Source organism: Petromyzon marinus, chromosome 46 (genome assembly GCF_048934315.1).
Source record: "Petromyzon marinus isolate PM22_M1 ecotype Great Lakes invasive population chromosome 46, UKy_Petmar_22M1.pri1.0, whole genome shotgun sequence".
Lineage (NCBI taxonomy): Eukaryota > Metazoa > Chordata > Hyperoartia > Petromyzontiformes > Petromyzontidae > Petromyzon > Petromyzon marinus.
The window spans coordinates 7,237,643-7,261,680 of NC_133712.1; the positions used below are offsets into that span (position 1 = coordinate 7,237,643).

Below are 24,038 nucleotides of genomic sequence, written 5' to 3' on the forward strand. Positions count from 1 at the left end.
ATTGCTGCAGTCACGAAAGCGTCAAATCAAGTAGGCACTATGTCACTACACATGTAAAGATTTGCAATAGCAGGAGACAAAGGAGAGGCCATTTGCTGCTCCTTCCTTTTGTTTCAAGAAATCACCTCTCCATAAGAAATGTTTTATTTAGACAATGGTCAGCTATCTTTTGGAATATCTTTTGGTAAACCTGTCTTATATACTAGTGTGTCGAGTAATTGAATTGACTCGTTAACCGGAACTTGAGCAAATTGAGAAATTACATCAAAGCTTACCAGAATATCATTACGTTTAAATGTAATATCTTTAATCACATTCACAAGATGTTCTGAATTTCTTATGAATGAAGATGTCCTACTGATATCGGGCTGTATTTGTTTAGTTACATATTTAGCTAATGTATGTGGCAGGACCTATTGTACTATGGGTCGTAATGGGATACCGATTTCATGAATCTTTGGTAACCCATACAGTCCAGGTGGTATTCTTTGGGTCTTTCGGTAAAGTCACGTAGATAGGTGACTTCGATCAGGCACGGCACCTGGCGGGTGGCTGATGGAGATCCTCACAACCTTTGTGCAAAGCTTGAAACCTGAACTAGGGACCAGCAGTGACGCAGATAGAAACAGTGATGACCACAATAAAATGCAAAAAGAGAAACTATCTTCGTGACTTTACTGAAAGACCCAAAGAATATAAATTCCTGCAGTCACGCAGATTTAGTCCTTGGCTTAATTTGGTATTGCTCAGCCTTGGGAATTAATTAATTTGCAATCATTGCAGTAGTCTTACAATCTAAAGCAGGGGTGTCCAAACTTTTTTTCCCGAGGGCCACATACAGAAAAATATACGAAGGACTGGGCCACTCACTAGACGTGAGGTATACTGCCTCACTTCTCATGCACTAATATTGGCAAAATCAATCAAATGCAGGTAAATTACTTTTGATAATTGAACATGTTTAAAGAAAAAAAGCCTCCATCATAGCTCTCCATTAGTAGATTTTCATTTAATTTTTTACAAAAAAGTTGGCAGGTCATTCTCTCAGTGACAGCCTCAGATTGGTTCTTAGGGTGCTGATCCCCCTTCATTGTCCTGTATGAAGGGAGAGACAAGAAGAGAAATAGGGGATGTGGAAATTTCAAGCTTATTACACAAATAAATTATTGGGATTGTTAACACATCAACTAACGTTTGCTAAAAAATTGTCATCAACTTTAATTGACTGAATTTATTAAGTAATTGGGCTTATTAACAAATGAAAACTGTGTGTATATTTTTAACTTACCTGTAATGGGAAGAATGTTGCGCTCAGTGGGAGCAGTGATGCTGCGCTTTGGTCTGAAGGATAGCTGGCAGGTCAGGAGTAAGTTTGGTAGTTGAGATGCGAAGGACGTCACGGAGATGGCTGTCGGTCGTTCTGGTTCTCAGTCTGCTTTTGTTCAGCGTTAACAGAGAGAATGTCTGCTGACAGATGTATGTTGAGCCGAACAGACTCATCATTCGTTTTGCGTGGCGTCTCATCAGAGGAAACTTGGCCTTTTCCAAGCTCCGGTAGAAGTCAGGTAGGGAGAGAAGCTAATGCTGATTCTTCAGAGAATCATCACACTGAATTTCGATCAGTTCTAATTGCAGACTCTCCTCCACTTCTTTTGCATCCATTGAAAACGGAGCCGCAAACAGTGTGATTTCCTTCTCAATGACAGAAAAATCTTGGAAGCGCTGACTGAATTCTGTCATGAGAGATGTGATCACAGACACATTCTCCCATTTTTGCAGAGAGCTTGGCATTTGGAAATGCGCATTTGATTTCGGTCAGCGTGGGGAAGTGCGCTACATTGAAGTTGCGCAGTTGTGACTCGAAGAGACGGAGCTTCGCACGGAATGCTTTCATGTGCGCATACAGCTGTGGTACCAGCTGCTCTTTGTCTTGTAGTCTCTTGTTCAGGGTGTTGAGATGATCAGTGAGATCAACTAAAAAAGCCAGGTCTGTCCACCATAAAGGGTCACTGATCTCATGGAGAGGTCTGCCCTTTTCTTTCAAAAACTTGTCGATATTTGATCTCAGGGAATAAAACCGCTGCAGCACGGAGCCGCGACTGAGCCAGCGCACTTCAGAATGGTAGAGTAGGTCCCCGTATTCAGCATCGACATCAGAGAGGAACGCTTGAAATTCTCTGTGGTAAAGCCCTCGTGCCTGAATTATGTTGACAGTTTTCACAACTGTGTTCATCACATCGCCAAGCTGGATTATCTTGGCACAGAGGGCTTCTTGGTGGATGATACAGTCCATTTTGACAGCCTCACCTCCGCTCTCCCGCACCTTGGCACTCACCATAGAGGCCATTCCTTTGCGCTCGCCTGTCATTGCTGGAGACCCAACCGTTGTAATTCCACACAGCTAGTCCCATTTAAGTCCAGCCTGGTCAATTGCATCTGACACAGCTTCAAACATGTCCTTCCCAGTTGTTGTCCCCTTTAGACTCCGAAGATCGAGCAGTTCCTCCGTAATGCAAAAATTATCAACTCCCCACAAAAAAATTAACAGCTGTGCAGTGTCCGTGGCATCTGTGCTCTCATCACATTAAATCGAGTAAAAATCGAAAGCACAAGCTTTATCTGACACTTGCTGTTTTAAGTTAGCCGACAAGTCTTCAATTCGCCGCACAGCCGTATTTCTGGACATACTATCATCATGGAAATCCTGCATTTTCTCCGGGCACATTATTCCCACGACTTTAGTGAGGCACTGTTTGATGAAGTCACCGTCTGAGAAAGGTTTCCCGTGCAGGGCAATGAGTTGAGCTACTTCATGACTGGCTATTTTTGCATTTTCTTGAGCTTTGTTAGCAGGAAAAAAACCTGCTGCTGCGTTAGTAGGCTAGCTGCCATTTGCTTTACCTTCTCCTTCCGCTCGGCGCCAGTGTAGGACGTGAAGGTCTGATGTTTCGTTTCATAATGGCGTCGTACATTGTACTCTTTAATCACGGCAATACTCTCATTACAAATCAAACAGACACACTTTCCCTTGGTTTATATGAAAAAATATTCATTTTTCCACCGAGTCTGAAATGTTCTGCACTCACTTGCAATCTTGCGTCTCTTCGGTTCCGGCATTTCTGGTGACCCTGAGCATTTTTTTTTCGATTGCTTGCTTTGTGGAGACGCTGCCTTGTTCAAGACAATAGCGCCACCTAGTTTTTAAACTAAGAAATGCAATACAGTGGGCCATAGTCCATTATATTTTTAGACTTTGATACGGGCCAATTAAAAATGGATGACGGGCCGTAGTTTGAACACCCCTGATCTAAAGTATGTTGGATCTCGTTTAATTTTAATATAGGTACTTTCTTCCAGTAAATCTTTAATTGTATTATCTTAATCCACTCGTGACATCACCACAGTTGCGCAGCCTTCAATCAGGAGCGGCACCTGGCGGGTGGCTGATGGAGATCCCCACAACCTTGGTGCAAAGCTTGAAACCTGAGCCAGGGACCAGCAGTGGCGCAGATGGGAATGGTGATGACCACAATAAAATGCACAAGGAGAAGAAACTGAAGTCAGGTGAGAAAAGTGTGTGTGTGTGTGCATCTACCAGTCATCTCAGTAAGTTAACCCATGTCACCTGGGTATGTTCCATGGCCTCCTGTCAGCGAGCTTTCGACATTTCACTTGGCCTAAAGGTACACGTAGCATGGCACAAGTTCCTTAAAAACAGGAGTTGTGTTTTACAGGTTGTCTTCATGACACACCAATCGTCAACAATGGCAGACCATGTAATTGCAATCGCAATTGAATGGGCTACGTAAAAAATCTGGCCACAGAGTTGAAAAAGCAAAATTTTTCTCTCTCGTGAACAAATCCTTCATCACAGTCGTAAAACTGGGCTGGAGCTTCCAGTTCTTCCTTGACTGATGCAATTCAATATTCAGCAGTTTGTTGATTTAAGCTTTTATGATCGCTGATTCACTCCAATTAATCACTATTGTTAAGCTGCTCCCTTATGTTAAGCTGCTCCCTTATGTTATTGTTCCCAGGCATTGATACTTCCAAGGAGCTGTTGTGCAAGGTTGACTGCTTCCTCTCATCCAAACTGCCTCCTGTCTTTCTTTGCCGAAGTGTTTCCAATTTCCTTTAAACCTGCTCTAGTATATTCTTTTCAAGAGACACCTTCATACTCGCCTGATATGTTGTCACTATTGAACTCTGTCGCTGGGAATTTAGCATTGAACTAAACGGCTTCGTATTAGCTGCAGTCACCAGTAGCTCCTGGTTTCAACGTGTTGAGCTCACACCCCACACAAGGGAGAGGTATCAGGCCCCTGTTGATTCCGCCCACTTACATTTAAATTCTAGGTTCTTGCAAACCCTTTATCATGAGACATTTGAGACACTATTTCAATAGTTAGAATGACGTATTTAATCTGAGTATGTTCTCCAATGTGTTCTCTGTTTAAACGTAATTCCAACCATGCATCTCGCCGTGTATATGCAGTTTTGAGTTTAAATGTTTCATAAGGACACTGCTTTATGTGGTGCCACGACCGCGGAGCAACTCCGCAAGTGCTGCGATTCCCTCCCGGCCCCCACACTAAACACACACCCGCACGCAGCGCACCCACGTAGTGTCCTGGCGGGGGATTGCCTGGCACATCGGGTTTTTATCCGAAGGGCCCCTAGAGGGAGAGTCCCACGGTTTCCCGGTGCCAGGAGACCCCCAGGTTACATTCCGATGCCCCTAAAATTGGTTTAAAATTATATGGCCGCAGAAAGAAAAGGTTCCCTGGGCCAACCGCAAATGAGTTACAACATTGGGGGGAGGACGGAGGGCAGAACACTAAGCAAGCAAAATCACAAGAGCCCTTCCAGACAATGGGCAACAAGGGACAATGGGTGGCCGGCGCCGCCGCCGTGGCACTCGAGGAAGGACGCAGTAACAAGGGGGCAGTAACCACAGGTAGACGCACGATTGGTCGCACGGGACAAATGCCATCCCCGCCCTTTGAAGTGAGGGGATTAGGCCACGGTAGAAAGGAGGAAACAAGAGCGCGAGGGCGCAGGTAAGCACACGATTGGCTGCGCGGTATGACGTCACCCTGGGCCTTTGAAATAAAGAGAATAAAAAGGGGGGCTTCGGACGATTTTCAGTCAGTTGTCTCCAACCTCCGGGCCGACAAGACCCACTCAGTGCCGTCCTGCCTCCTCGACCCACCCGCAGCATCCATATGATGCCAGCGAGTACTGCTACGAGGCAATGATAGGTGAAGTTTTCGCTCGTCCTTCTCCCTCCAACTCTCACAGCATGTGTGATGCCGTGAGTACAGCTACGAGGTACGTGGTAAAATGCTTGAGTGACTGGGTTCATAGGCAGAGTCAGGCTAAGCCCTTCCTGCGAAATATTCCCCCTTCAGGTAGGGTGTATTTGCGCCATTAATAAACTTTAGTTCAGAGTATCGGAGCAGTGTGATTTCTGTGTGTATGGGTAGAACCTCGGCGTGGTGTCTGCGATTTGTGTGTGGTGCGACTGCGCGGGGAGACGGTGTGCGCGAGAGGGCAAGCGCAGGGCTTCAGCATCGGCACGATGGTGGTAATTTGAGCGTGTGTGTGAGGCGTGCGTGCGTGTATTAAAACATACACGGCCGCTGACGCTCGCGCGTGTGTGTGTGTGAAACACGATCGCCTGCAGTGTGCCGCGTGAGTAATTAAGACGGGGGCGGGGTGCAATAAACCCATGCTCGCGCGCGTTTACGCAGCGACAATAGCATTAAGGGCGAGGCGTGCATGTGTATTCATACAGCCCTTTAGCATTAGCCTTTGTGTGCTAGCAGATTAGGGCTTAACCACCTGGAGGAGCGCATATCAATACCACCGCCGTCCCGTTTTCTTTAGCGCGAACCTTTGCACGAAATACGCGCCTGAACGCCTCCGCGTGCGCTGGTGTGGTGGTGTACGTGGGCGTGAGATAACCCCAAACGGTGGTGAGCCAGTCACTTAGCCATGTCCGTCAGAGAGGGCGCTGGCGCGGGGGGAGGGGGCGTTTATTCGATCGGCGGGGGCCCGGCGAGATGGGACGAACAGCGCAGTGGAGGAAGGAGTGGAGGGGGCAAACGTTGCGCTCCACCTGCCCAACGAGGGCGGCGGGGCGGACGTCGGCCCCCACCACACTTCCGAACAATTGGGTTGCTTATTTAATGCAAGTTGGTTTTCCTGTTAGTCTGTCTGTCCGGGTATTGTTTATGCGTTATTAGTGTCTGTGGAGTGACTGACGACATTTACGATATTTTGTTGCAAACGATTTTAGTGAAAATCTTCGAGACGATTTTTTCTTTTCATTCAGAAATCCTGAAGAACCCGGCTAGCCACCGTTGATTGAACCGAGGTATCAAGTATAGCAAGTTGCCAGATTCAAGTCACCAATTAATTCAGAAACAGACCATCCTAATACTTAACGTGGTTTATGCCAACTTAAAAACATAAAAAAAATTACATTCAACTATATTGATTGGGCATATAAAGACCTACTGAAATTATTTAATAGCTAGTCCTGTCAGTGACATCTCCCTTGGAAACATGCTATATAACACTGACACGGGTTAGGATATCACGAAAATTGCTACTTACACTTCATAGTGGGTTGTAATTACTGGAAGAACATGCAAACTCCAAATATACAGCAGGCATCAAGGTCGGGATTGAACCCAGAACCTCCTGTATGCCAGGCGAGGGAGTTACCATCTCCCCACCAATGCAATTTGTTCCCATACATCAGCACTATCATCCTCCATGGTCATTCCACTGCTGGTTAAAGGCCTTCCCAAGCCCTCTCCATCTTTCACAATCTTGCGATCAAACCGCACAACCAGCACCAGCACACCAGCTGACTTCATTGCTCCATCTCCTCGGTGAACAGTGTGGCGACGTGGCCTGGCGCTACCGCGATCACAGCTCATTGGAGAGGTTCACGGTTCAAATCCAGCAGCTGCCCTGGTTATGACTGCGGGTGCAATAACCATGACACTGCACGCAGTCTGCTTCACATTGGACGTTAAATATCCCCTGACGTCATTCGCAGTAGGCCATTATGTGCCGGCATCAGCTAAAATGCACCGCAAATTACTCAATCGGGACACTCCACAGCAGTAGCAATCATCGCCCCCTACTGTCAGACTCATGCCGCAAGTCACTCTTGCAAATGAGTCATCATGGTCTCGCGTTCTCACCATCAGTTTAAACAACAAATTTGATACTTTTGGACGTGTTACTTTCAAAAGCTGCCACCATTCTTATTATTGATCGTAGGTCATCCCTTCCCACAGCAAGTCCTACCCAAGCCAACTTACCAGTTACAAATGTTAACCAGGTAATGTTCTCCGATTCTACATGTTCTTCTATCAATGTAATTCCAAGCGTGCATTTCTCCATGCTACTTTGCACACTTCTTAGTTGTTTTCCCTTTAAAATATATATTTATTTAGATGCTCTATAAAATCAACTACTAGCGTTGTATTGCGGTGGCTGGCGAAGATTGAGTTTTAGAACTCATGATAAATTGTAAAAGGTGCCTCATAAGCACAGGTTACGTTACTGTTAACACATACGACTGCAACACAACAGCAGTCTAAACAATATATTTATATATCAAAATAACAATTTCAACAATAACATTTCAACATTCTCAATTGAACTGCAAACATCACAACCAAGTGCATTTTTCTTCGGTGAAATGTCTTGATTTTTTTATTATTAAGAACTGTGGGCGAATGTAAGTGTAATCTTTCGCTTGTGTAGAAACAGCTGATGGCACAGATTCATCAATCGCCGACTGCCAGAACCCCAGAAAAATGAAGCACCGTGGAAAACGTCGAAGAGAAACTCTTCCTCGAATGTAATGCTCCTGCCACTTCCGCTGGGGCAGTGAAAAACATCTCCTGCTCGTAACAGATTCACGAATCAAAAAGAGACCGGCGTTTAAGTATTTAAAATATATTTACATCGCAAGATTGTGAGATGTGGTCACTTGTGGAGGCGCCTTCATCAAGCAGAATATGGGCAATGCCAATATGCAACTCAGAAGCCAACATTTTTAACGGCTGGGCCGAACGACCTTTTGGGGGAATTGGTTAATGTTTACAAGGAACCTTAGCATCATTAAATGAGGTCATCACTCATTCTGTTAACAGACTTGACAGTCAGTTGGCAGGGGTATCTTGAACACTGCCACATTTTTCTATTCAGTTGGAGAGGTAGATTTCACTTGTAATACCGTTTTCTCTGGATTTTAAAACTCCAAGAAACAAGTTTTAGGTGTCTTAATTTCTGGTGTCGATGGTCAAACACATACACATAAGGACTTGTGTGTTATTCACCTACCAGATTATCTCAGTGCAGAGATCACAGTAATTGAACTGGATGATTCGCCTCTCGTATTCCACCACTTTCAACCACCTGGAAATAAACCCAAAATCACCCTCACCACGTGGGATTGCTAGGGACTTAACAACTTCGGATTTCTATCCAAGTTTGTACAAGTGGGTGGGCGAGTGGGAGTGCAGCGGTTTGAGCGCAGCGTGGTAAAAAGTCGCTTCTTGAGTTGGAGTTCAATTCTCGGTCACGTCAGTGGCGAGTAATGTCTGAACCGGTCCTAGAGACACTACCCGGTCCAAATTACTACAAAAAAACACGAGGTAATGAGTAACTCCAAATTTGCAGTAAATAGGACCGGTAAATATGCAGTCATAGTTTGTGCGACTAGTGACCCCTGCAACCCTACGTTTATCAACCCACATTGACTCAAGTGGTGAAGCATGGTCAAACGAACCCCAGCAGTGGATTTAACAAGGACTGTAAAGAATGCACATAATTTACAACCTTACAATTAGCATGGTTGGCTACGTACGGTGCGAAAGAAGATCAACATACATGTTACAATAGAAATGGAGGTCCGATGTATAAACCTGGGATTATTACGAATACTATTACAATGGGAAGATGCACGGGCAGGTTGCATGGTGAGGTAATATGCGAATACTCCTTTCTCTTCGAAGACGTCTGACTAAAATATCCTCCTCTTGGGGGGGGGCAGCTCCGCCGGGCAGTAGACCTTTCGGCAAGTGGCCACGAGCAAGAAATTGCAGGGTTGCACCTTCACCTATTAAACTTGATTCGAAGCTTTCGTGACCGCAGGAATTACTCTTTGGTTCTTTCGGTAAAGTCGCGTAGAAAGAAAATACATTAAATAATAGAATACGACGTTTCGAATGCAACACAAGCAGTCGTCATCAGGTAGAACTAAATTTGAGAGACAAAACACAGACACGGAGACACACAGACAGACAAGCAGAGAGACAACACAGAGACCCAATGCCTCCTGTTGTGGACTTAAATAGAAAGGGGGGGGGGGCAGAGAGAGAGAGGTGGGTCTGCTGGAGCAGATAAATTAGCATGTCAATGAGATCCGTGTGTAAATCCACCCCGCGGTAGCAGGGGGAGAGAAAGACCCGCCACAGGGTCGATTTACACACAGCTCTCATTGACATGCTAAATTATCTGCTCCAGCAGACCCACCTCTCTCTCTGCCCCCCCCTTTCTATTTAAGGCCAAGAAACAAGAGGCATTGGGTCTCTGTGTCTATGTTGCGTCTCTCTCTGTGTCGTCTATCTGCTTGTGTGTCTGTCTGTGTCTCCGTGTCTGTTTTGTCTCTCAAATTTAGTTCTACCTGATGACGACTGCTTGTGTTGCAATCGAAACGTCGTATTCTATTTTTTTACATGACTTTACCGAAAGAACCTAAGAGTATCATCACCTATTACTATAACAGATGACAGACTAAAAAACGCGAGCTACCTTCATCGACAAGCTCATCAAAATACATCGCTAGGCGTGTTCGCGCACGAGCGTAACGCATATTCGCTGCAAAGGCCGTAGTGTAGTTGGCATGGCCGCTGGTTGCAAGGAATGAAATGGTCCAACTCCCTTGTTAAATTTCCCTGAGCCCCTCCTCTTCATAAGCCTGGACTCCCTCCTCTGGCCCCGTGGATCTCGTGCAGCTGTACTACCCCTACACTCGATAGCCGCGCCACTGCTTAACTAGAACGTCAAGTAATAATTGGCGTAACAAATCCAACCGAGTTTGAGACCTCAAGAAGAATGTTTTGTACTGGTCGAGAAACTCGAGTTTAAAACGTTTGGCAGTTCAAAGACAACTTCTTTATCCTTAAAATCAGAAGCAGTGTCCTTACAAACCAGCTTGCCAGTGTAAACATGCAAAAACACCAATCGCAGCAGTTTAATCAATCTTGTACCATAAAATAATTTACATTATAACTGGGTTTCGTTTTCTCGCACTTAGTTTATTTACACATGCACACCGTTGGGTAAGATTACTGATATCCATGACGTTACTGTCGTCAATTAACTTTACTTTCGTTCAGCACCACCAACAATTTGGGGTGCGTGTGCCTGGCACATTATCTACACGGTCTGAAAATATGCTTTTGGTGTTGTTAGTTTGGTGTCTCGGCTTGAACATTGATCAGCCGCACGAACATAACACATTTCATGGACCAAACCGCAAAACACCAATACTTCCGGCTCAATGAATGTTCAATCCCCCCTTTCTCCCCACCACCGTGCATCCGTCGCAGAGTGCACCACTTGACAAAAGGTTAGAGGTAAAAAAAACTCGCCGACAAACGCCGCACCTCGATTTCCGAGATGTTTGTTATACTTTTGGCGCATTCGAAACGTACGTTATTGACAGAATACAAACGATTGGGAGCAAATTTCGCCATGAGCGCTTAATTCAAGTGTGGTGGCTAATTGGCGAAATACTTCAGATTTTTTTGCCGAACAGATTTTTTTAATCAGACTTTATCGGACGTTATTACAGACATGCACTTAAACACAGCCCAACTTTTATTGGAAAAAGGCAGTAAATCTCCAGACAACACTTTGAAATGGTGCATCATGACTTTGAACTGCCCATGTTTCCACAGTGGAGACGCACAGCGTGAGCTCATCGCACAAAAACCGGTTCAACAAAAATCGACTTATCACGGCAAAACTGCCACATCCGAGACAGTGCTGGATAAATTGTAAGCCGGAAATGCGCTGAGAGATGCAAAAAAACTGTGCTTTACAGTTTCAGATGCAATACCTGACCCAGCCTGAAGATTATTCATGCCCAGGGCATAATTTCAACCAGGTCAGTTCACAGCTAAATCCATCAGCAGGGCCGCCCGCACACGGTGGAGCAAATTGTCGGTACTTCCACCTCTTCCAAGAATACTGGCCAGTGTAGAAGAGGCCAACTATCCTCTCAAGGTAGCTTCCTGAGAGCTTCCTCTTGCAGAGGGCCTTTCTGCTGCCAGTCGTGAAGCAGGGAAGAAATTGCAGGGCTGCACCATCACATATGTGGGAAGCTGACCCCAGAGAATATTTCTGCACTCAGCACACCACAATCCACATGGAAAATATTCGGGGCCAACTTAAGAGGGTGGCTGCCAAGGCCCGCTGTAGTGTGGCAAATAGTGGTACGGCTGCTGGTACGTCTGTGCTGGGCTGGCCTGTGGCGGTCGGGCAGTTGCCGTTGGGCCTGGAAGGGTGCCAGTCGACCCCACAAACATCCACGGAGGCGGTTGAACAGGCGGAGGGCTATTTGGGTGGACGGTCGGACAAGGCGGCGGAAGAGTCCGGCAGGAAGGGGGCGGCATAGTCGGGCAGGAAGGGGGTGGCACAGTCGGGCAGGAAGGGGGCGGCATCATCCCGAACTGGGGTGGCGCTATCGGGCAAGAAGGGGGCGGCACCGTCGCGCAGGGAGGAGGTGGCAGCACGAACCCAGGTCGCGAGAGGCACGGCTGCACCCCCTGGTGCAATGCCTGTGACAGGAATAGCGGTGGCAGTGGCGGCGGCAGAAGAGGCTGCAGTGCGCAATCAGACGGTTGCCTTGGCGGTGGCAGCGATTTAGAGGGTGGGCACTCTGGTGGTGGTGGTGGTGGCGGCAGTTCTGGTGGCGGAGGAGGGGGGCTGCTGGGTGGGAGCGGCGGCTGTGGCGGTATTTTCGGCTGGGCAGGGAGGACTGTCATTGCGGTGGTGCTGGTGGTCGGGAGGTGCTGCTGCTTTATGGTGCTGCCTGACTCCTCAGTTGGGCACCTGCTGCTGGCACTGGCGGATGTGGCGTCAGTGGTGCTGGAGTCCTTGTTATTCTGCTCTGGGTCTCCTGTCTGGCACCAGGGCTGTGTGTGTGGTGCTTGCGACGAATGCAGACCACGGTCCAAAGAGTCGTCTACAGAGCAAGAAGGGGATAAAAGTTTTTATGAATAGGAGAGCACATCCACAAATTGGCAATGTGCAGGTGCAAGGTGGATGATTGATGATGAGAATGTATTCAAAACATTAGGCAACCTCACAGTGCAATTTAAAAACAAAATTGTTCCAATAATGAAAGCAAACATTTTTTACGTAATTGATCAATGGTCATAGAAAATATGACTTACCTATGGCACAATATGCGGACGCACCCCATCGCCATCTCAGCGTAGATTAAATAGTCAGCTCGCAGGAGTACGTCCCGACACCACAGTGCAATATTATGAAAAGCAGTGATGAGTGTTGTATATGATCAGTCCCGTGCCTTAAAGTGCTTTGAAAATTGTTATAATTTCAAATAAAATAATGAGTGCTTTTGGTATTTGTGCCATTCTATTACGAGGGTGCTGTCGCAAATGACCAGTCAGCAGTAGGTTCATGGTAGAGGGCGACAACTGCTGCAAGTTCTCCCAATTAACACGCATCAAACTATGCACACGTAAGAATTACAGTCCGTTCTTCTATCACACGTGTTTTCTCATAACGTGAATTGGATATAACGCGATGAATGTATTAGGGAAAAAATTATGACGCGGATGCGAATTGGATAACGCATTTGAGTTAACAGAAATCGATTCCTGAATCACGATGATTCCTCGAATGGCAAGGAAGAGGGGAGAATGAATCGTCGCAAGCGTAGCTTGGCACTCACCTCGACCCGGAGAACGTCTCCTCCTCCTCTCCGACTCTTCCTCCGCACTGCTCTTCGTGATCCTCATCCTCTCTGGGGGAGTCTTCCATTGCTGCTGATCTCCGCTCGGTGTCTCCGCGCGCTTCTCCGTGCAGCCGTCCCGGTGGAACGCGGGCGGCGATAGCATTTCCGCTGCCCCCATCTTTGACTTCTCCGTCAAGCCGTCGGCCCTGCCTGGCTTCTCCCTGCCATGCGCTGCCACCGCTGCCGTCGCCATTCCCGCCGTGTGTTGGTTGCCCTGCTTGTGTCGCAACTTTATCTCCTCCCAGAGCGACAGCGGCTTCAAAATGTTCTTCTTGCGCTCACTCTGGCAAGACGGGTGAACCGTCAGCCTGGACCGGTCAGGCAACCCCCCGACTCTAACCTGCCCATCTCCTTGAAGGAGCAACGCACCCCGTTGACCTTTCGCATTGTCGCCAGATGAAGAAAATGATGAAACACGTAAATGCAACACAGCGGGAGGAGTGGGGAGATCGCTAATTGCCCTTTTCTCATCACACTGCTTCCTCTCATCGGGGGTATCGCTTACGCCATCATCATCACGTTTCCCGTCGGACTCCGCCTTGGTGTCGCGTGGCGGCGGTCCGGGCGGCTCTCCAACGTCTGTCCTCCGCCTCTTGCACTCGGCCCGCTCATCCGGTGGAGTCGCCGGTCCATGTTTTCTGCCGCCGGCGAGGTCACCCGCGAGGTCATGGTTGCCCTCCTGTGAGATTGGGATACTGGGACAAAGGCTATCGTGGGTGGCATTGCCCTGGCCGTTGTGCTTCCCCGCCTCCAATTGCGGCGCCGCCACCATCACTGCCGCCAGCGCTTCTGGCTTTTGCTGCTGCTCCTTCCTTGAAGATTGCTGTGGGGCGACAGGGATCCAAGTCTCGCCGCTTTCGCGCTTGTCGTAGGGAGACGATGACACTGCCGCCTCAGCTGCTGGCGGCCGCTCGTGCACAGAGGTAGCGAGCCGGCTATGGCGAGAGTCTTTATTATCTTTCTTATCTACCGGCGGTGCTGGGGCGGCAAGACTGGGCTGCCTATCATGCCTGGGGAGGAAGAGCTGCCTCTGTTGGCTGCCGGTTTCTTCATCGTCTTCGAACGTCATCTGCGGGGACGGCTTCGACTGTTGCCCGTGCTCTGAAATCGACGACGAGAGCGCATAAGAAAAGTTCTGGGTGCTGCTGGGCTTCTCTGCCCACAGCTGGCTCGACGCGGGTGTCACCACTGCCAGGCACTCTTCGTGCATAGCGACGGATGAACCCCTTTGCGTTTTCCCCTTCTCTTCAGGCGACATGCACACCGCCACTCGGGGCAGATGCTCGGTTCCTGCCGTGCAGCCGCTCTCCGTCTTCTGCTCCGGAAGCTGCTGCCCGTCTTCGTGAATGGCGAACTGCAGGATGGGACACCTCCTTTGGGAAGCATCCCTCTTCTCGAACGCCGCCAAGGCTGCTGTTTTGGGCTGCAGTTCTATGCTGACGGTGGACAGCGGCAGGAGGGGTGCTTTACTTTGTCTGCCATCCACCTTTTCTTCCATCGACTTTGACGAAACTAGACTCAACTGCTGCTGCTCTTGTTTGTAACTGGAAGACAAAACAGACGCCCACTTACGCTTTCTTTCCTTCTTCTCTACCAATGGCGGAGACTTGAAATACTGCCGCTGCTGTTGTGACTGCTGCGGGACAAGAATACACCTCTGTTTTTCTTCTCTCTTCGTCTCTGCCAAAACCACCGAAGCAGCTGCTCCAATCTGCTGCTCGCGAGGGGTTACAGGCGGTGAGACAAAACGCCCTACCTGGCTACCATCGTCGTCCACCTCTCCGGTCAGTGTCGACGCAGCTGAATTGGGAAGTCGCTCACTCTTTCCGGCACGCGAGTGGGCACGGGGCGAGCTCTGGCCGCTTTTTTTCTCCGCTCTTAGAGGCGATGGCGGCAAGACCACCGTGGCCTGCCGCTGCTGGTTCTCATCGGTGGACAGATGGATGGCAGAGGAGCTAGTTTCGTCGTCTTCCCTCTTTTCCAAGGGCACTGGTGCTGCAGCTTTTTCTGAGGCGGAATACCAGCCCAAGCCTCCGTACGTCCCATCTACTTGCAGCGTTTCTATCGTCTCTCCTGGCGGTCTCAAAGCACTTGTGCGCTGTTGGTGCTGCTCCACCAAGCTGCTACGCTCAGTTTCTTTCTTTACCACCGCTGATGCAGAAGGTTCCACTCTCGGCTGCAGCTCTTGTCTCAGAGCTGACAGAGTGGTGGTGGAGGAGCAACACTTCCGCTTGCCTTCCCTCTTTGCTCCCGATGTTGTGGACGTGACCGCCGCAGGCCCCTCTTCTCGGGTGGACGAGGACGACGTTACCAAACAACTGCCCCGGCTGCCATATTCCTCCTCGTCCAGCAGCATCGACGACACCACCACGGGCCGCTGTTCTTTATCGAAGGTAGGCTGGCGGATGAAGGTGCTGCTCTGCTCCTCGGTATCCTTCTCATCCGACGACGTGGCTGCCTTCAGCTGCTGCTCAGGTCGCGGCGGTGTTCGAGGAATGGGGGAAGGACTCGGCACAACGACGGGTGTCTCATCACATACTGTCGACGTTACTGGGTCGGGTTGCCGCTCACCACAGATGGTGGTTGAGTGGACGAGGGAGCAGCTCTGGGCACCGACTTTTGTCGCGTCATCCGACAAGGGCCGAGAGGCCACTTTTATTTCCTGGTTCTTCACTCTCATTTGCTGCTGCTGCTGTTGCTGCTGCTTAAAAGAAGGGACGGAGCTTGCCGAGATCAAACTACAGCCGCTTTCTTTCTTCACTTCTTGAGCAACCGATGCAGGCCGCGTCGGCTGCTGTTCCCACTTTTCAATGGACGGGGGGACAAGAGGACTGTTCTGGTTGTCAGCTTCCTTCTCTTCCGCAGTAAGTGCTTTCAGCCACTGATTGTCGTGCTCAACAGGTTGACTCTCCCAACTGCTCATTTTCTTCCCATCCAATGACGCCGCCATAGACGCTTTTCTCGGCAGCGGGTCAGGTTTGACTGCGGGTCGCAAGACGTTCGGCCAGAACTGGCCGCTCACGTTCTGATCCTCCAATGCTGCCGATACCGCTACAGTCGACATGGGTCCTTCTGACTGTGGATCACGTTTGGCAGCGGGCGGTGGAACATTTGGCCGGGTCTGGTTGCTTTCTTTGAGATCGGGTAATGCTGCTGGCGCCGCGACCTGGCCCTGCCGCTCTTGCGCTGGTGGTAACGACGGTTGTGGCGGTTGCGGTGGCTGTGACGGATTTGGCGGTAGCGGCCGCACGAGCGGCCAGCCCTGCTTCCCGGCGTCTTTCCTCTCTTCCGAAGGCACAGACATCGGAGGTCGCTGTAGGCCAAGGTTCAGCAGCTTCGTCTTGGCGTTGGGCTCAGGCGGGTGCTGCAGGCACGCTTCTCGCTCTTTGCTCTGCTTGGCGACGTTGGCGGCGGCCATCGCCATTCGCCGGTGGGTGGGCTCGAAAGCACCCTGGTGGAATTTGGTGATGAAGTCCGAGATGGTGCTGACGGCGATGCCGGCATTATGGAACCTGCTGACGTTCTCTTCCACGTTGCCTGCGCGCAGACACACACGGGAGGTGTTGTTTTGCGAGCACCACGGTCGGGGTGCACTCGGAAGATGGCGTGGGCGAGCGTGGTTGAGCGTGTATGAGCACAGATGAACGTTGTTGGGTAATTGTGATTGGGCGAGCGTGGGTGAGCACAAGTGATTGTGGGCGAGTGTGGGGGAAAAACAGCATGAGTATGTACAGGTCGTCGGTGAGTGTGGCGAGGCGAGTTCCTCACGGGTAAGCGACACAGCAAGCCAGCCAGCACTACGGATTTAGCACCTGCAGGTGACTCTAACGGTTGCCTGGGTGAGCGTGCCTGGGTGAGCGTGGCCGGGTGAGCACGGCCGGGCATGGCCGGTTGAGCGAACCCCTCACCGGTGAGAAAGACGGTGTAGCGACACTGCGGACTGAGCGCCTGCAGGCTGACCGCACAACCCAGGAAGCCAAGGCTGGCGTTACAAGCGTCGTCGCACGCGTGGGGAGGGAGGAACTCCGCCAGCTGCTGCCGCTCGGCGCCCAGCACCAAGGACAGCACGTCACCCCACACGCAGCTCTCCCTGGCAACGCGCGGACAGGGAGAGAGGGAGACATGGAGATGATGGAACGAGACACACGGACAGGGAGACGGACAGACAGAGAGGTAGAGAGACAGATAGAGATGGAGACAGGAAGAGGGGCAGAGGCAGGGAGATAAGATATAGATGGGGTGAAAGACAGGGAGATTGGAGAGACAGGCAGAGAGAAAGACAGAGAGAGATAGGCATACTGGCAGAGAGATGGAGATAGGTGGAAAGAGATACAGTTAAGCAGAAAGACAGGCAAGCAGAGACACATATGGTTAGACGCGGAAAGAGGCAGATGGGAAAAAAAAAGAAAAAAAACCAGGCAGATGCAAAAATACAGATCCCTGTATAGCCTTAACAGATTGTTGGGGCAAGTGTTGTTCGCAAGTAGAACCGATCAAGGCCGGCACAGTACGAGGGGGTGGGTGAGCCAGCACGCACGCACACGGTAGGTCAACAACCTACTTGCTCCACTGCCCTCTAAGAGACCATCCTTTGGCCATAGGCCTAGCCCTCCGCAATGCTGGTCGGGGGGGGGTTCTCACCGTCCAGCTGTGTGGAGGTTCTTCACCATGCGTCCGTGCAGCTTCCACACCCACCGACTGCCCACCGAGTTCAGCGACCGCAGCACGCCGATGAACTTCTGCACCAGACCTGCGGTGGGGCGTGGGGGGACGGTGCCCGTGGCGTCAAAAGAATGCGATGCAGAAATAATTTTTGCTGTTCGTCACCATCATTGCACCTCCAATTACCGCGGTTGGATACGTCGTTAAACATTCCTACGTACATCATCGTACATCATCAGCCATGGTCAATCCACCGGTGTATGAACACCTCCACAAGCCGCGGCAACCTCTCACAATCCCGAGTTGATTTCACAACTCCATGTCCCCCAGGGCAAGCATCCTCTCGGAGATATCTTCCATTCCTTGGCTGGCACTCCTTAATTATTCTTGCTGACATTTCCTGCCCAGGCTCACTTTTTTATGAATAGTTCGAATTATGTCATCAAACTCTCATTCACATGCCCCTATTTCTGTCTCTCAAAATGAATTCCAAGCATGCGTATCTCAATTTGCTGCTTTCATGTAATTATTACCGAGGTCTCCATATAAAAACCAAACTGTTCTCAAAGGTCTTTAAATAAAACAAACATTGTTGCTGTTGCTTGTGGAAGTACAATAAATTATCGTAATCAACGGAGAGGTGTGTTGTTTGCAGGCCTGGACTGAACACCGGTTGTGCAATTCCGAATGAACTGCGGTCAGCATGCAATTGTTTTGTTTACTTCACGATGCCACTGTGATTATAATGATCAGAATCAGAATATTTACTTAAACTGGAGGAATCCGATGAGCCCTATAGCTCTTTTTCACAGATATCCAGTCGGGGCATGGGGTCAGAACGTTACAACAACAAACAATAGAAAAACATAATAGCAGTGCAAAGTATAGGAAAGGCAAACAAATTAGGTCCGTGTGCCAGTGGTGAGCAAAGCAGTGGTAGCAGTGGTAATGTTGAGGTGAGAGAAGCAGTGATGACGATGATGACGGTGCTTTGCCAGGTGCGATTATGTAACGACACAGACGGCAATTACTAAACGCCAGAGACCACGATGACAGAAACGACATGAATTATGATGTAGTTGACGGCTCCATGCTTCAAGTTGATTTTATTTAACATGCGATGAGAACTCCAAACAAGAGACCGGGATATATTCTCATTTGGCAAGGGTGACCCGGCTCACCAAAAACAGTGGGGCCTACCCACCAGGGTCGCTGGCTGCCTCTTTGAGCGCAGTGTCATCCGATACGAGGAAGCCGCCCAGGTGCAGCAGCTTGCGGAACGAGCGGTTCGTGATGTCAGCAAGGCCGTCCACGCCGGCGAAGCGCACGCCGGACGACGCTTGTCGCAACTGCAGCAGCCGTGGGATCTGGTGGAGACAGTGATGCGCGGAAATCGCCGGTCAACGCAAGCGACCCTCGTGGGGGAGCGAAAGGAAAAAAACATGTAAACTGCAAACCCAACAGCAAAAATCCTGAACTGCGATCCGACCAATAAATACCCTGCCAAAACTCTGAACCGCTGGTTTCCTATCTTAGGTACGGCAATCACCGCCTGTGTTGATACAATTACAATAGTCAGTTCTGCTATAACGCTGTGTGTTTTCATAACGCAAATTGGATACAACGCGATGAATCTATTAGGGGACACATTTTTTATAACACGGATGCGGATTGGATATAAGGCGATTGAGTGAACAGAACTACGTCGCGAGAGTAGGAATAAGCGTTTGTGCAGTTGCCACGGCATAGCATTATCACACAAGGCGCGATGCTGCTGGATACTTCGAGATGCTTCGAGATGCTACCCACGTGCCTCAAGTCTATGTTCAGCCTGCATACGCATTGAACGTGTTACCGCGTACTGCGCTTTACTCCAAATTATATAATTATTTATAGATTTGAAGCTCTCGTGACTGCAAGGATCCATACTCTTCGGTTCTATTCGGTAAAGTCAAGTAGGTAAAAAATAAAACAACAAAAATCACGACGTTTCGGCCACAACACAAGTGGCCTTCATCAGGTGAAGGGACCGTGCTGTGACGAGGACAGCGTTGGAGTGAAGACAGTCCAGCCCAGGTCGCGTCCTTTTAAGCTGTGTGGGAGGAAACAAAACGCTTTGACAAAGGAATTAGCATAACATGACCGTAAAGCGTAGGAGGACCGGCAAGGAGGGGGGCAGCGGAGTTTACAAATGTTGGTGTGAAGGGAAATAAGCTGCTATGAAAGTTTGGTATATCACTACTTGGATAAATATACTGTACCATTGAAAATTAGTTTAATGTTTGGTATGATTTAGAGCATCTTTCCAATGGTTGCTTAATTTGAAACCATCTTATCGGTTGAAATTGTGTCTGTTTGTAAATCTGAATTGCCTCGTGGATAAATCTCTGATGAAAACCCGTGGGTTTACAAAGGACCTTGGTATCGGAGAAAATTTATATCGTGATCACCCACAGCGTTGTAACAGTGGTCAGCCACGGCAGAAGAATTCGTTCTGCCATGTTTCAAATCTGATTTGTGCTCGCGAATTCGGTCAGACATGTCGTTTCGTCTCCCCGATAAAGCAATCACCACAAGTGCAGCTCAATTTGTAAACCCCGGGGTACTGTAAGTATATTTATTCTAGTAGTGGTATTCCAAACTCCCAGGGTGGTGTATTATCATCTTGTGCTAATTCCAAGCTTTGTCAGTGGTGCGTTTCATGCTAATTTCCTTTGTCAGGGCATTTGCTGTTTGCCCCCTCACAGCTTAAAGGGAGGCGACCAGCGCTTGGCTTTCTTCACTCCAACGCTGTCCGCTGGACAGGTTGGTCCCTTCACCTGATGAAGGCCGCTTGTGTTGTGGCCGAAACGTCGTGATTTTTGTTTTAATTTTTACCTACGTGACTTTACCGAATAGAACCAAAGAGTATGGATCCTTGCAGGCACGAAAGCTTCAAATCTCCCCTCCCCCTCCCCCCCTCCTTGCCGGTCCTCCTGCGCTTTACGGTCATGTTATGCTAATTCCTTTGTCAAAGCGTTTTGTTTCCTCCCACACAGCTTAAAAGGACGCGACCTGGGCTGGACTGTCTTCACTCCAACGCTGTCCTCATGACGGTACGGTCCCTTCACCTGATGAAGGCCGCTTGTGTTGTGGCCGAAACGTGGTGATTTTTGTTGTTATATTTTTTACCTATGTGACTTTATATATTTATAACGTTATTTTTCTGTAACCCCGAGTTCTTCAGGAACGCAACTACCGTGTTATAGCAGAGACTGTACAGCATATACACTAAACTATTCTATTCATCAGGTGAAGCCCAATTAGCTATTAGCTCTTTTTCAGAGGTGACCTGGTCTCACACGATAGCTTGTCGCAGTGGCATAATATCACATGTGGAAATTTAGAGTAGCAGCCAAAACTAAAGGACCCGGAGAAAAGTTTACTTGACCACCACTGGGAGAGAGAACACGTGAATTCCCAAATATACAACAGGCATCGTCAGGGTTTGGGATCTAACCCATGACCTCCTGCATACCATAATCCTTTACCAGTCCACTGCTGCACGAATGCCTTGCCCACCCCATGTTGGGACACAAAAGGCTGTGTGACCATACTTCACCATGCTGGTCAGTGAAAGGTGGTGGGGGGGCGGAACAGGACCACAACCAGGAATTGAACTCGGACAGCTGAAATAACTAGGTTAATAGAACAGTATGCTAACCACTGCACTCACTGCTCCCCACAAGTGTTTAGAGAAGCACATATGCCATGCTGGGAAATTAAACATAGGTTCCAAAGTTCAAAGCAAAGTGCTAACCACTGTGCACTACTCCACCTCTGTCTGACAGCCTCAAGATAATTATATTTTTGTTTTCCTGTTGTTGCACAGGCGCACTTAAATTGTGATGAACTATTTTGAAGCTTTGCAAGACCACGACTGATGCCAGCTATTGTCAGGATAGCTGGGTTAATAGCGCACACACACATTGAACATTACTCCATTTCACACTGATACACCCTCAGTTTCATCATTAAAGACCAAGATCCCCCGTATGGCCTGTACAGACTGTTGGGGCAAGCACTGTTCGCGAGCACCTTTGAAGGCCGGCCCGGCACACGAGAAGGTGGGTGGCCAACTGTCTATATCTGTGGTGGCAAGTTTAACGACATTTATATTTACGTGATCTAACCCAAAACACCTATATTATGGACATTAGTCGCAAAAGCCTACGTGTTAAACTGCTTTTATCTCCCTAGTGCTGTTATTTACACATGGCACCAGATACTAATTTTGAAGCTGAGTGGACCTAGGGGAGACCCAGGATCATTTCAGATAATCATCACTGGTGTTAGTCATGAGCAGGAATCAAACTCGGTTCGCAGAGTTCGTAGTGCAGCGCGCACTCCCTACCATAACACACCCTCACATAGACACTTGACACTCTTACACACTGATACACCCGAACATACTCGAACCATTGGAGACCTTCACACCCACACACACAAACAAAGCGAGTAAATACGGCAATGCGCGAGTCACTGCACCCACCGCGTGCTTTCAGTTGCGCTTTTGTGGCCGTCTAGAACCTTCTTCCTTCCGATATTAGGCCACTGGAGCTATGCACTTTTAAATCTAGATGGAAAACTCATTTCTTTAGAAATGCTTGTTTTTAGTTTGTTGTCCTTCCCCCTGCACCTCTGGGGGTTACAATTATTCTCAGAATACTCCCAAAGTTAACAAATACTCAGCGTGGAAATATTGACCATTGACACGGACTCTCTGTGTGGCCCATCCACCCCGTTTTACCGTGTGCAGGATGCTTCCGATGTCCTTATTTCTAATCACGACCAGCGCTCGTTTGCTACTAGTCTCGTATTCGGCCAGTCGCCCGTCTTGGATCTCCTCCCAGTTCTGCAGCCGCAGGTATTCCTAATGGGAACGAAGCACAGCGGGAGAGGTGAGTTGAGCGAGGTGAAGGATTTAAAGATCGACGCTGTTTTATCGACAATTGTTTAGGCAATCAATTATCGACTCCCAAAGTTAGGGGAGCCGACAATCAAATCTGGTCCAATTTCAGTGTCGATCAAACCAGCTGGTATGCAGGAACATTCAAACCTCACAGGGTGCTCAAATGCGAATAGTCACCTGATGACCCATTACATACTATGTAAAAAAACCATAGCCTCCTTGCAGTGACAGCGTGTTATGTTGAATGAATGGGGTACGGGTCCAGGGCTGGTTGCGCTATCACTCGTCGCTGATGTTAACTGACGCCGGCAATTGAAAAAACATAGTGCCGGCTGATGAAGTTTGGTAAAACTGAAAATGAAATGGTGTTATGATTTCCCATTCGATTATCATGAACAATCAAACAATCATAATAGCCACCCTGTATCCACACAATTCCACCTGTTTGCCCACACCACCCCACTCACTCGCTCACCCTAATTGGCTCCAGCTCAGGGTCGGCAGGAGAGCCATGCACGTAGAAGGCGTCTCTCTGGTCCACCAAGCCTGGCACTGCTTGCGTGTCGCTCGGTTGCCCGGCCACTGCTGTTGCCGGGCCCAAACTCAGGCCGGCTGGCACAACCTCCGGCTGGAGTGTGCTCGGAAGAGAGCCGGCGCCGATACCGACGGGCACAACTTGGCAGGCGGTGATATAATCCGGCCGGGCGGTACTGACGAGTTGAGGCGAGGGCTGTTCGGTGTGTGGAAAGCGCAGGCAGGTGGTCTCTGGCGGAACGTCGCCGATGGGGTGTGGCGGTGGTAGCTCCACAGAGGACGGATGCCAACCCAGACGCCCGCTTGCGTCTGGCTGGGAACAGATCCAGCCTGCCCAAGGGAGGTCGGTCTTGCTGGGCTTGGCAATGTGGCGAGCGTGAACGACTATTGGAGGGCGTGTGTGATGACAGAAAAAAACCAAACACATAACACGAGTGTTATCTTCCAGCTGCCAAGGAAGGGTGGAGTGGTGGCGCAGTGGCGAGCGCACTGAGCTACGAACTTGGTAACCTGTTCGATTTGCGGCCATGGCTAACATCAGTGTCGAGTGAAATCTCAGCAGGTCCTGGGCCTCCCCTTCGCTTTACAAATCTGCTCCGAGTGGTGTGGGGAAGTAGTGAAAAAAACGGGGTAAGGGGTGGCCCAGATAATGCAAAACAAATATACAAATAATGCTAAACATTTATGTCTTATATATGTAGAATGAAGGCCAAGACATGGAATGTCCGAAGTTTGTATTGCTTCTTAAAATAATCGGTCAACTTGCCGACATGTTTGTGATCAAGTGGGCACTGAGCCGCTGACCTTCAA

At 49.1% G+C, this 24,038-nt stretch overlaps 1 protein-coding gene across 4 annotated transcripts in view; it reads right to left on the reverse strand.

Annotated features, from left to right (window-relative positions):
• Positions 1-7,613: 7,613 nt before the first annotated feature.
• The window catches only part of LOC116952277 (uncharacterized), an 80,136-nt gene continuing 63,711 nt past the window's right edge, over positions 7,614-24,038 (reverse strand). For all 4 annotated transcript variants that reach the window (XM_032971480.2, XM_032971479.2, XM_076074133.1 and 1 more), the window contains 7 exons: positions 23,170-23,612; positions 22,533-22,655; positions 18,948-19,110; positions 17,723-17,831; positions 16,990-17,171; positions 13,019-16,618; positions 7,614-12,283 (listed from right to left, as the gene is read on the reverse strand). In XM_032971480.2, the coding sequence (XP_032827371.1) occupies positions 11,487-12,283; positions 13,019-16,618; positions 16,990-17,171; positions 17,723-17,831; positions 18,948-19,110; positions 22,533-22,655; positions 23,170-23,612 (5,417 nt within the window). In that variant the 3' untranslated portion in view covers positions 7,614-11,486. The remainder of the gene's footprint in view (positions 12,284-13,018; positions 16,619-16,989; positions 17,172-17,722; positions 17,832-18,947; positions 19,111-22,532; positions 22,656-23,169; positions 23,613-24,038) is intronic.